The sequence below is a fragment of the Protomyctophum parallelum genome (assembly GCF_964188405.1).
Source record: "Protomyctophum parallelum genome assembly, chromosome: 8".
Taxonomy (NCBI): Eukaryota; Metazoa; Chordata; class Actinopteri; order Myctophiformes; family Myctophidae; genus Protomyctophum; species Protomyctophum parallelum.
In genome coordinates, this window is record NC_139703.1 from 27,459,714 (window position 1) to 27,472,306 (window position 12,593).

The 12,593-nt window shown below is 43.7% G+C and overlaps 1 protein-coding gene across 2 annotated transcripts in view; it reads left to right on the forward strand.

Moving 5' to 3' along the window:
• The window catches only part of pik3c2b (phosphatidylinositol-4-phosphate 3-kinase, catalytic subunit type 2 beta), a 78,842-nt gene that overhangs the window by 52,840 nt on the left and 13,409 nt on the right, over positions 1-12,593 (forward strand). For both annotated transcript variants that reach the window (XM_083770610.1, XM_083770611.1), the window contains exons 16-24: positions 813-1,001; positions 3,143-3,236; positions 3,383-3,477; positions 5,738-5,918; positions 6,174-6,281; positions 7,378-7,470; positions 9,357-9,486; positions 9,616-9,752; positions 12,038-12,207. In XM_083770610.1, the coding sequence (XP_083626736.1) occupies positions 813-1,001; positions 3,143-3,236; positions 3,383-3,477; positions 5,738-5,918; positions 6,174-6,281; positions 7,378-7,470; positions 9,357-9,486; positions 9,616-9,752; positions 12,038-12,207 (1,197 nt within the window). The remainder of the gene's footprint in view (positions 1-812; positions 1,002-3,142; positions 3,237-3,382; positions 3,478-5,737; positions 5,919-6,173; positions 6,282-7,377; positions 7,471-9,356; positions 9,487-9,615; positions 9,753-12,037; positions 12,208-12,593) is intronic.

The following is a 12,593-nucleotide window of genomic DNA, read 5'->3' on the forward strand; positions in this document are numbered from 1 at the left end:
GGTTTTATCCAGGTTTTATTATTGGCATGGCTCCTGTAGAGCTCAATGTGCTTCACAGCTGAACAAACATGAACTTTGAGTACAAAGTAAGGGTCAACATTACTTAAGCTGGGCTTATTGATATGGGAGATGTGGACATTAATTAAGCTAGGGTTAGTGATATGGGATGGAATGATTGGACTGATCTGACCTATAAGCTCAATTCAATCCAGCTTTATTGACATGGAGAAACGTGTTTATACGATTGCCAAATCAAATGTAAAACAGTCAATGTGCAAAACGTATCTTAAGTTACAATAATATGGGATAAAGAGATGTGAGCTGTCACATTGCAAAAGTTGAGCTTACAAAACCACCAAAATGCATTTGGCATTGGTAGTTTCTCTGTTACATACAGTCTCTCTCTCTCTTTCTCTCTCTCTATCTCTTATGCGTGCGGCCGTGCGTTCTCGCTCTCGGTAGATCCAATTTCTTATTCCTCATTCATATAGGAATGTGCACAGACAGGAGAGAGAGGAATGTACTGGTAACATTAAGTGCACACACTGGTTCAAGACCAACAAACGACCTGGGTTGCATATCATCCCCCCCTCTCTCTCTCTCTCTCTCTCTCTCTCTCTCTCTCTCTCTCTCTCTCTCTCTCTCTCTCTACTCTACCTCTCTTTCTTCCTGTACAATGAAGCCGAGTCGGACCATAAACTGATCTCTTGAACTGTGTGTGTGTGTGTGTGTGTGTGTGTGTGTGTGTGTGTGTGTGTGTGTGTGTGTGTGTGTGTGTGTGTGTGTGTGTGTGTGTGTGTGTGTGTCTCCAGGTTGACTCCGGAGGACAAGCGTCTGGTGTGGGAGAAGAGGGCCTTCTGCCAGGCTGAGAGTGGCGCTCTGCCCCTGGTGCTGGCCAGCGCCCCGCGCTGGGAGTGGGCCTGCCTGCCCGATATCTACGCCCTGCTGAGGCAGTGGGCCTGCCTCAGTCACCAGGACGCCCTGGGGCTCCTGCACGGCTCGTACGTCCATACACGCATGCACACGCGCACACACGCATGCACACACGCGCGCACACGCACACACATACACACCAGGATGCCCTGGGACTCCTACACGGCCTGTAAGGTCACGGGGCAGTGTGACAAAGAGAGAAACACGTGCACACGCCGCATCCATTTGCTGGTTCTGTGAGGATGGATTCAGAGGAACTAATACGATATTTGACGGAACTGTATGTCCGCTTTGTGATGCAACTGTGTTCAAATGAGTTGACACGCTGCAAAATTGCGTTTGATTGATTGCATTTTTTAATTCACAGTTAGTAGAACAGTTAGGTACAGTTCAAAACGAAGGTACAGGTACAATACAAAAACTGAAATGAAAAAAGGAAATCATCATGTATACAGTAAAGTAAAAGAAATGGGGGGGGGGGGACTTTGACTATTTTACACGGTACCTTGTGAAGAAGGGTCAAATCATCATTATAATATTCACCTTGTCATACAGCACGACAAAACTACAACGTACATCTTCCAACAATTTCCAACAATTTCCAACAACCGAGAGAAGGGCTGGAGCGGTGGCGGTGGTGACGTCATGTTGTAGTCCGGTGGTCACCTCACCACCGATACATCCAGACTATGTATGAGCCTTTAGTGTGCAGTGCACTCACCTTCCTGTGGAGGGCGACGCTGAGCAGAGTGCCTTTGGAGTAGTGGTGTTTGTGAACACCTGCCACTTTAAACCAGAGCAGCAGATGGTCTTGTCCTCAGCCTCACTCCTCACATCCACGTCCCTCTCTCTCTCTCTCTGGCTGTATAGAGAACACTGTGCAGGTCTGTGTGTGGGATGTGTGGTGCGGTGTGCTCACCACATGGGCTTATTCCTTCCTGAGTTCAGGTCCTTTTATGTCCTACCACCACTAAAGACAAACACCCAGAACCACATCTGGTCTGCAGCGAGACCTCATCTGGCCCCAAGAGAACCGAGGCATGCCTTATATTATACCCTTAACCCACTGCTTCTCAAAGTGTGGCCCGGGGACCCTCAGTGGGTACGGCCGTCACAATTATCACATAATCGTCTGATGATCGCAATTATTTCACATAATCGCAGTTATTTTTTGCATAATCGTCATAATCGTTTCCGTGTTGGATTTTCAAAAGATTGCGGAAATGGCTCAAAACACGACGCATTTTGAGCTTGTAGATCGCCTACTTCCCACTATTCATATAAAGAATAAAGTCATTCAATTATCTAGGTTCTTTGCCCCGTATCTGCCTGTTGCACCTTTTTGTTTACGAAGCCTAAAAGCCAAACGGATAGGAATTCAAATACAGTGCGTGGGTCGTCGTTGACATGACAAAGTTTGAGAAGCCGTGTTCCAGGCAGCCGTGATTAAGGAGCAGAGCAGCCAGATTAGTAGCAGAGCCATGGTAACAGTCCCTCAGGTACCTCCATCTCCTTGACAACACACACACGTTACCATGGCAACCCTCGGCATTAGGCAAGCGTTTCCAGGATGTCCGTTACCAGTGGTGGAAATTAACTGCATGCGTATTTACTTAAGAACTGTTCTTAAGTACAATTTTGAGTTGCTGAACACTACTACAGTCAAAATGTGGCACTACTGTGGCTTTAAATAGACAACATCAAAGTGCCTGACTTACACCTCTCTTAGAGTCTCTCTCTTGTAGCAAAAACATAAGAGTAACTCAAATTAATTGGACAGCCAACTGGTGCCGCACGATTCTTGCTCAAATGTAGAAATGAGATCGCATAGTTGTCTGAATGTAGATCGCGATCTTTTTTGCGATTAATCGCAGTATCGAGTGGTCTCATCAGGATACGGTAATCGATTTAGTTGATTCATAAAACAATCTCTTAGAACTGTTAGTGTCGATTCGTTGATATATAAGGAATCTTACCTTCTCGGTTATTACTCGATTAAGGAGATTCATTCACACATTGTGTGTGTGTGTGTGTGTGTGTGTGTGTGTGTGTGTGTGTGTGTGTGTGTGTGTGTGTGTGTGTGTGTGTGTGTGTGTGTGTGTGTGTGTGTGTGTGTGTGTGTGTGTGTGTGTGTGTGTGTGTGTGTGTGTGTGTGTGTGTGTGTGTGTGTGTGTGTGTGTGTGTGTGTGTGTGTGTGTGTGTGTAACAGGTTTCCAGACCAGGAGTTGAGAAGGACGGCAGTGCAGTGGATGGACTCCATCTCAGATCCAGAGCTGCTGGACTTCCTTCCTCAGTTGGTCCAGGTAAACACACTGAGCACAGAACACTTTATTGTCTTTAATAAGCTCTGCTGTGGCTGATAATGCACAACATATGGGCTTTACATTTGTCTCTCTCTCTCTCTCTCTCTCTCTCTCTCTGTCTCTCTGTCTCTCTGTCTCTCTCTCAGGCTCTGAAGTATGAGTGTTACTTGGACAGCTCTCTGGTTCGGTTCCTGCTTCGGAGAGCCATAGGGGACGTCCGCATCGCACACTACCTCTTCTGGTCAGCGCGTCTGCCTTCTCACATATCGCCCCAATTCCTTCCTTCCTTAGGTTCCTTCCACACACAATGACAGCAACACATGAACAAAACAACTCAGTGTGTGTGTGTGTGTGTGTGTGTGTGTGTGTGTGTGTGTGTGTGTGTGTGTGTGTGTGTGTGTGTGTGTGTGTGTGTGTGTGTGTGAGAAAACAAAACCATTGTCCATGCAGACATACTGCATGCAAAAATGAGACTTGCATTTCTAATATATCTCTGCTGTCGGGAAGAAACCAACACCAAAATGTTAGGTGGAAAATATAGTGAAAAATGTAAATTTTTCAGGAAATGAAGAAAACCTTATATTTTGACAAACAAAGCAATAGTGCCTCATCAAAGTTGGGGTTGCGACTTTATATATTGTCAATTACTTGCATAAGAGAGGGAGAGCGAGGTGGTGGAGTTACTGGTTTACTAGACAGTTTGAGGGTCCGAGTTAAGAGGTTTTGTCCAAAGCGCTTTTTACTACTTTTCATTGGTTCAATATTGTTTCAACCAACACACAGACGTAAAGGGTGTTCAATAGCACTGATTTATGCAAATAATAATAATAATAATCTAAAACCTAAAGAATTGAGTTAGGTGTGGTTTCCTCCCAACAGTTGCCTCTTTCCAATAGAATGGTCAGTGGGTTTTTTTTGCCATCTGCTGGTGTGACTGGGAATTGCACAATTCCAATAAAGCAGCACAAGACCTACTCTTAAACACTTTTTGAAAATTAATTTTGGGTTTAATGGACTTTCATGAAGCATGACATTTACGGCTTTTACATTTTACATGCATTGTTTTACATTTTACATGCATTGTTTTACATTTTACATGCATTGTTTAACATTTTAAATGCATTGTTTTACATTTTACATGCATTGTTTTACATTTTACATGCATTGTTTTGGAGATATTTAACACGACAGGACACCAACATGTTGACCGTCATCGAACTCATTAAATCTCACCAGGATGCTTTTAAAGCCGGTGTGAGTTGGGCCTGTTGCTTATCAGAAGCAGTATTGATTTTGACAGCAAATTTTGATTTTAGTTTTAGTCATAGTCTCTTGAATAGTTTTAATTTGGTTTTAGTCACATTTTACTCACCTGGAATGTTTTTCTAAATATCATAAGATTTTAGTTGATTAAATCTACAGTTGATTTAGTCGACTAAAATGTATGTTGGCGGGCCTTGATGCCGTCATAATGACTGAAAATAGCCGATCTAAAAGCTCACAACCTGTCCCGCTGCGATGCGTTGTGAGCTTATAGATCTGCTACATTCAGCATGCAAGCAAGTGTAAATACTTATACTGGATCTCTTGCCCACTAGTCCCAACACTTTAGTCTAGTTTGTCAATTTGTTGACGAAATTGTCAATATACAGCATTTAGTCTTAGTTTAGCTTTAGTCATCATAGCTTAGTTTTCATTTAGTTTCCATTTAGTTCTCGTCAGTGAAAAAAGGTAGTCGACGAACATTTTTTGGTCATAGTATTAGTCAACAAAATCAACACTGATCTGATTGTGTTTTGACCTGCCATGTTATCTACTCTATTGGTATACTGTATTAAGAACATCTGTCCTCCAGACTACAGAGGAAGGAAATGCCTCCAGCGACCAGACATGTGTGACTGCTGTTGACAAACTCTTCCTACAGTTAGCTTCCTTAAAGCCATTCTCCTCTTGCTTGGCATTTTTACACATTTTGAAAGTCGAGTCTCATTTGTAAAAAGAAATCACACAGAAACCCTGAGAAAAAACCTTGATAAAAAAATCTATTTTATCTCCACTTAAGCCTTTCAGAGACTCACAAATGAACTGAATGTCAGGCTGACTCCCAACTCAAGTTAAATGTTGTTACGTTTACTCGCATAAGGTGGCAACGGCTTGAACACTTATCGTCAAATCTTTTCAATATATATTCTTTCACAGCAAACGTTTTTACCTCAAATCTTTGCTTCTGAGGGGGCCCTGGAACAACATATTTTGAGTTGTCATCCATGGCCACATATACGGTATGTATATATATAATTGTGGGACTCCTTCACATGAAAAAAGTTTGAGAACCACTGACATAGAAACATAGGTTTTTCAGAAAACTGTTAGGACCTTTTTTGTTTTTATCTGCCTCAGGTCTTAATCAGACCAGTGTGTGTCCAGTGGAAACCTCGTATGAATCTGATCTCAGGTCAGAATGGGTTAATGGCTAAATTGTCTCTCCTTCTCACCACCAGGCTCCTGAAGGACGCCCTGCAGGACAGCCAGTTCAGCGGGAGGTACCAGCACCTCCTGGCGGCTCTGCTGTGCTGCGCGGGGCGGGGGCTCCGCGAGGAGTTCGACCGGCAGGCCTGGCTGGTGACGGTGCTGGCCAAGGTCGCCCAGAAGGTCCGCGATGCCAACCCTTCTAACCGACAGGTGGGTGACGAGGGGGATACTGCCTTGTGTCTTCTTATAGAGGCAGTGCTTATCCCAAACCTTTTAGCAGATCTACAGAGCTTGTGGTTCCTCTATACCACTTTATTTATGGGATTTATTTGCCTTTTCTTTGATTTCTTCATTGTTTCGTGTGTATGTGTGTGTGTGTGTGTGTGTGTGTGTGTGTGTGTGTGTGTGTGTGTGTGTGTGTGTGTGTGTGTGTGTGTGTGTGTGTGTGTGCGCGCCTGTGTGTAGACTGTCCTCAGAGAAGGTCTGGATGAGGTGAAGCAGTTCTTCACGGTCAACAGTAACTGTCGACTGCCCCTCAACCCTGCCATGCTCGTCAAAGCCATCAACATCCAGGTAAGCCAAACCTATGCCACACTTAGGGACTAAATACTGGACATGAAACCGCTTGATTGGGCTCAGTATGACCATTTGGGGGTCCAGAATTGATGCCCCAGTTACTGAAGCTTCATTGATTGATTGATTGAATAGTTTATTAGACAGAAATGTAAAAACAGCAACCGAGTACAGTCAAACACTCAGTCTAAAAGGGATAATCAATTCATAGACATGACATGAATCATAGAAAAAAAAAGAAATCAATATCACAGGAAAAATAAAACACTGTATGTACAGAGTGGGCCTGCTTATAGGTGTAATTTTGGACCTGTTTGCATTTTTTGAGTAAGTAAGTAAGTAAATTTTATTTATAAAGCACCTTTCTTAACAAGGTTACAAAGTGCTGTACAGTGAACATAATAAAATCTATAAAAATTAAAACAGGACAGTGTAATGATACATTCTACAAAGAGTACAAGGGAGGGAGGGGGTGTCCGTGGCCGTGCTGTCGAAAATGGATGCTACCAGATCGCCGTTTTCACTCCCTCTGGTATTGTGGCTGTGGGTGTCGCTCACTTTATTTTTAGTTAGTTACTAGTTAGTCAGGTATGCGGTTAGTGAGGGCATTATACTGTTAAAGTGATACTGAGGATACTGAAGGCTTCATAATGTTAAAGCAGGGCTTAAAGTTCTCAGTCCTGGGGACTGATTTCAGTCCTGAGGATTTCATAGGGGTCATTTAATGGCATCAGTGTAGATTTGCAAATAATCATTTTCAGTCTTGGGATTCCTTTTGGCTTTAAGCCCTGTGTTAAAGTGAGGGGTTAGCATACGGGGATATACTGTAGCCTGGCACGTGGAATCTCAAACATTATTGTGATCCACATGATCAGTGTGGCCAGTTCCAGGCTAAAGGGCATACGGAATGAATGTACGCATGTCAATGCAATGTCCCCAAACGTATTTCAACACAACTTCTGTGCGTGTGCGCGCGTGTGCGTGCTTGCGTGCGTGCGTGCGTGCGTACGTGCGTGATTGGTTTTTCCATAACCAATCACTATTGATCGCTGCTAATATCTCTTCTTTCATTGTGTTCTTTGTCCGATGCTGATAGTCGTGTTCCTTCTTCAACTCCAACGCTGTGCCTCTCAAGCTGTCCTTCTTGAACCTAGACCCACACGGAGACAACATCAATGTTATATTTAAGGTACTACTGACACACACACACACACACACACACACACACACACACACACTTTCCACTAAAAAGTTAGTCTAATCCACCAAAAGTAACTTTTTATTCTAAATCCCTTAGTCCGGAGGGATATCCGTGCTCTGACTGGCTAGTGTTTTTGTCCATCATAGGCTCTATCATGTTGAATTTCATTATCTAGTGGAAGGCGGAGAAGAGTAAAGGATGCTCTGTATTGTTGTCACTGTGCTTGCTTTAACTTTCTCTTTACCTTTGAGAATCGATAAAATCCACCTGGCTGCCGTAGAGCTGTGACAACAGTAAATAAAACAGAGAGGAATTTATTGATCCCACAAGGGGAAACGTTGTCACCACGGCAATTACACCAATAATGCAAAAGACAAAAACGGATAACGAGAAGACAACGGGAATGAAAGGTAAAGAGACACCAGTACAAGAGTCACATTGTCAACAATTGGGGGAACCCATCGTCAAAAAAAGACTGAAAAAAACAGCACTCTTTGCTGTTTGTGTCCTTGGATTTGCTTCTAGGGGTTGGGGTGCCACCCAATAGAGTGTGGATAACACATGGTGGCGCATGTTTTAATTCCACTAATCCCCAATGTACACACGTTACTGAATGCCCCTGCCGACAGATTCACTAGCGCAGCTCGGGATATGTTGCTGAGAGATTGTCATTGGTCATTAGTCCTAAGAACCAGAGTCATATTGGTCATTAGTCCTAAGAACCAGAGTCATATTGGTCATTAGTCCTAAGAACCAGAGTCATATTGGTCATTAGTCCTAAGAACCAGAGTCATATTGGTCATTAGTCCTAAGAACCAGAGTCATATTGGTCATTAGTCCTAAGAACCAGAGTCATATTGGTCATTAGTCCTAAGAACCAGAGTCATATTGGTCATTAGTCCTAAGAACCAGAGTCATATTGGTCATTATTAGTCCTAAGAACCAGAGTCATATTGGTCATTAGTCCTAAGAACCAGAGTCATATTGGTCATTAGTCCTAAGAACCAGAGTCATATTGGTCAGTCCTAAGAACCAGAGTCATATTGGTCATTATTAGTCCTAAGAACCAGAGTCATATTGGTCATTATTAGTCCTAAGAACCAGAGTCATATTGGTCATTAGTCCTAAGAACCAGAGTCATATTGGTCATTAGTCCTAAGTACCAGAGTCATATTGGTCATTAGGCCTTTCACTTAGTAAGAGACCACACCTTCGCTCAAGTTCAACCATTTATTGGTAAATTGAATGATGAAAGGGGGGAGGGGGGGAACCCGGGATGGGTGAGACTCAGGATGGGGGTGTAGTCTCGGGAGAGGACGCCGTGTAAGCGCGCTCGGAGAGCGGGCGTCTCTGCTCCGGAACTGCCCGGGTTACTGAAAGAGAAGGAGACAAGTGTGATTATTTAGGTGGAGGTAGAAGGGGTGGATGGAGGGTTTGTTCTGGATCACGTAGTGAGAACAGGTAGATGTTGGCGCACGGGTGTATTTATACTGTGGTGATTGTGGCAGGATTGGCCTGGTGATAATGACAGGCAGGTGAGTTTGATAAGGAGGGGAGTGATTGATAAGGAGGGGGGAGTGGTTAAGGTCGAGCGGAAGGAGGCCTCTTCTCCCGAAACTACGTTGTATAAATACAACTTCCCTAAGAACCAGAGTCATATTGGTCATTATTAGTCCTAAGAACCAGAGTCATATTGGTCATTAGTCCTAAGAACCAGAGTCATATTGGTCATTCGACCACGGACAGCACTGAACGCCTGCTGGTGGATTGAGCATTAGCGTCATTACAGCTTCATGGCAACAATGTGTGAAACATTTTCTTTGACTCCTAATAAGATAATAATGTGCCTCCCCGTGACGTCTGTATATGTCCAGTCAGGGGATGACCTGCGGCAGGACATGCTCACCCTGCAGATCATCCGCATCATGAACAAGATCTGGATCCAGGAGGGCCTGGACATGAGGATGGTCATCTTCAGGTGCTTCTCCACCGGGCGAGGGAGAGGTGAGGCAGACGCACACACACACACACACACACACACACACACACACACAGCAATTTGCATCTGCTATTGTTCTTCAATAAAATGTGTGTGTGTGCGTGTGCGTGTGCGTGTGCGTGTGCGTGCGCTAGGCATGGTGGAGATGATTCCCCAGGCTGAGACACTGCGGAAGATCCAGGTGGAGCACGGAGTGACGGGCTCCTTCAAAGACCGCCCGCTGGCAGACTGGCTGCAGAAATACAACCCCACCGAGGAGCAGTATGAGAAGGTACCCGCCTCTCTTTATAGCAACCACACTGAGGAGCAGTATGAGAAGGTACCCGCCTCTCTTTATAACAAACACAACCACACTGAGGAGCACTGCAGTATGAGAAGGTACCCGCCTCTCTTTATAACAAACACAACCACACTGAGGAGCAGTATGAGCAGTATCAGTAATTTCATGAAGAAATCAAAGAAAAATCTAATAAATTCCATAAATTAGAAAACAAATGTTTAAGTAGTAGTGAAAATAGCCGATGTACAAGCTTGTAAATCTGCTATTTTCACTAGTTTGGGTGCCAGGGGAGTCTGAACACCGTTTGCGACCTCGGCGCGTCAAAACAGCCGCCTCCATTATTTTCAATGAACCAATCGCACACCGGCGGCGTCCGGCGCGCGCTGACGCCTCGCCTGACGCGCCGATAGAACCAGGCGGCGCCACGCGTCGCGCCGCGTCGGACGGAGCCGGTGTGTGTTGGGCTTGACTCTGCACACTGGTTCATGCTCCAAATGTTTTTAAATGTACAGACATTTGAAAACGTGTGCGCACTCTATTTTCTTTTACTGTCTCTCTCTTCCACTCTATCTCACGATGATAACACAGAGTTTACGTTCTGCTCAAACACACACACACACACACACGCTGGCTTTAAATATTATGCAGTCTTTCACTCTCATCCACTGATTCCACTCTAAAACATGTCATTATTGTAACCTTTATGTGTAATTATGCCATGCTTACAGAATTATGGGTGCAAGTAAGCCGTGTAATTTGTCTGGGTTCTGGCTCTCACTTAAATACCATTCATTATTACTGGCAAAGTATCACCAACCACACACACACATGTCTTTGTGGAGCAATACAGTACATGTTCTACTTCAGTCAAAAGAGTGTGTGAGTGAGCGTGTAGTTTTTTCTAAACCATGTGTTCCCATTGAACAGGAAGTGATACTTGCTGTAGTCCTCAAGGCACAATCTTGTCCCCAGCTCCACCCAACATGTAGTGGAAGATATGGAAGGAGGGGTGAACCAGTTTATTGCCCTCACACTAGAGGCCTGCAGTGGAATGATCAAACTATGTGAAACTGACACTTTAAAGACTAGTTATTGTGAACTGAGAGTCATGTGTGATCTCTAAGAGGACATGCACACTAGGCCTGTCACAATTATCATTACATAATTGCCTAATTGCAATTATTTTAGATAATGGCAATTATTTTGCTTAATCGTCATAATCGTTTTAAATGTTCAAACATTTTCTAAAGAAATAGCAGAAATAGCAGATCTACGACATGTTGTAAACTGGTAGATCAGCTATTTCCGCTATAATTCCACCTCAAGAACCACTGGTGGTCCCTGGACCACTGCTTGAACAGCACTGTTCCAAACCCTCTGCTGTATACGAGTATAACTTCATCTACCGTAATCTTATTCTAAACCCCACACTTCTTTGACTTGAGAGCCACTTTCAAAATTACCAGCTCAATGAGATCTACACACACAAAGAAATGTTGATCCCATTGCTGAAATTTGTTTAGAAATGTATCTGAGGGGCTTTGGAATAGTTACACACAGTAAGACATGAGACAAGCACACTTGGAATGGGAAATAAAGGTACATTTTGAATTGGTAGGGTGTTTTTGTATTATAATGCTACTGACATTTGTGTAAAACAAAGTATTGCATTGTGGGTTTGAGCTGACAGGCCCTTATAAATGTCAGTCAATCAAGTCACCTTAATTCGAGTGGCACATGCGAAACAGTTTTTTTAAATATTTAAATTAGATATACTAGCCCTTACCCGTTGTGGCCGCGGGGGGTACTGCGCCCTGGGTGCGTTTTCGCTTTTTTTAATTCACAAATAAATTCATTATTCATTTATAATTTGTTAAATTGGAAAAAGGGCTTTGTTAAGACCTCCATATTATTATGGTCAATGCCTGTGTGAAAAGTGGGAGCGATTGGTGCAGGCAGTGAGGAGCTACGGCGGTGTTTCTGACAGACAGACACACAGACAGACACACACACAGACATTGACTGAATTATAGTATGATGATATGATGATATGATATGATGATGATTATAGTATGATATTATGATGATGATGATTTGTAGGACCATGCCGTGATCTACCTGCACAGCCTGCCTTTGTGATCTACTGGTAGATCACAATCTACCTTTTGGGCACCCCGGTTCTAAACCCTCTGCCATGTGTTTGGTCCAGGCAGTGGAGAACTTCATCTACTCATATTCTAACGAATCTAAACCCTCTGTTCATGTGTTTGGTCCAGGCAGTGGAGAACTTCATCTACTCGTGTGCAGGCTGCTGCGTGGCCACCTACATCCTGGGCATCTGCGACCGCCATAACGACAACATCATGCTGAAGACCAGCGGACACATGTTCCACATCGACTTTGGCAAGTTCCTGGGACACGCGCAGATGTTCGGGAACATCAAACGGTGAGGACCTCCGGCCTGTGGCGACGGTGGTGGTGGTGGTGGAGGACAGTAACTTAAGTACATTTACTTGAGTAGAATGAGGACTGTAGTTATAGGGGCATTTAACTGCTGGAAGAAGCTGCAGTCACTCAAGGTTAATAGTATTTGTAGTAGATAACAGTAGCACAATTTGAAATTTGCGCCCTATGTCCAGAAAAAGAATGTGTGTTTGACTAGGGTTTGACTGGATAGCTGAATTCCTACAATGGCCATGATGATCATATCTAAAAAGAAACACTCTAAACATCGGTAAAGATGTTTAAAGTAGACCTGTTTACAAAAGGGGATTTAGTACATGTTATTTGTATTTCATTCATTGTGATTGGCGTGTGTATGTGTGATGTGAT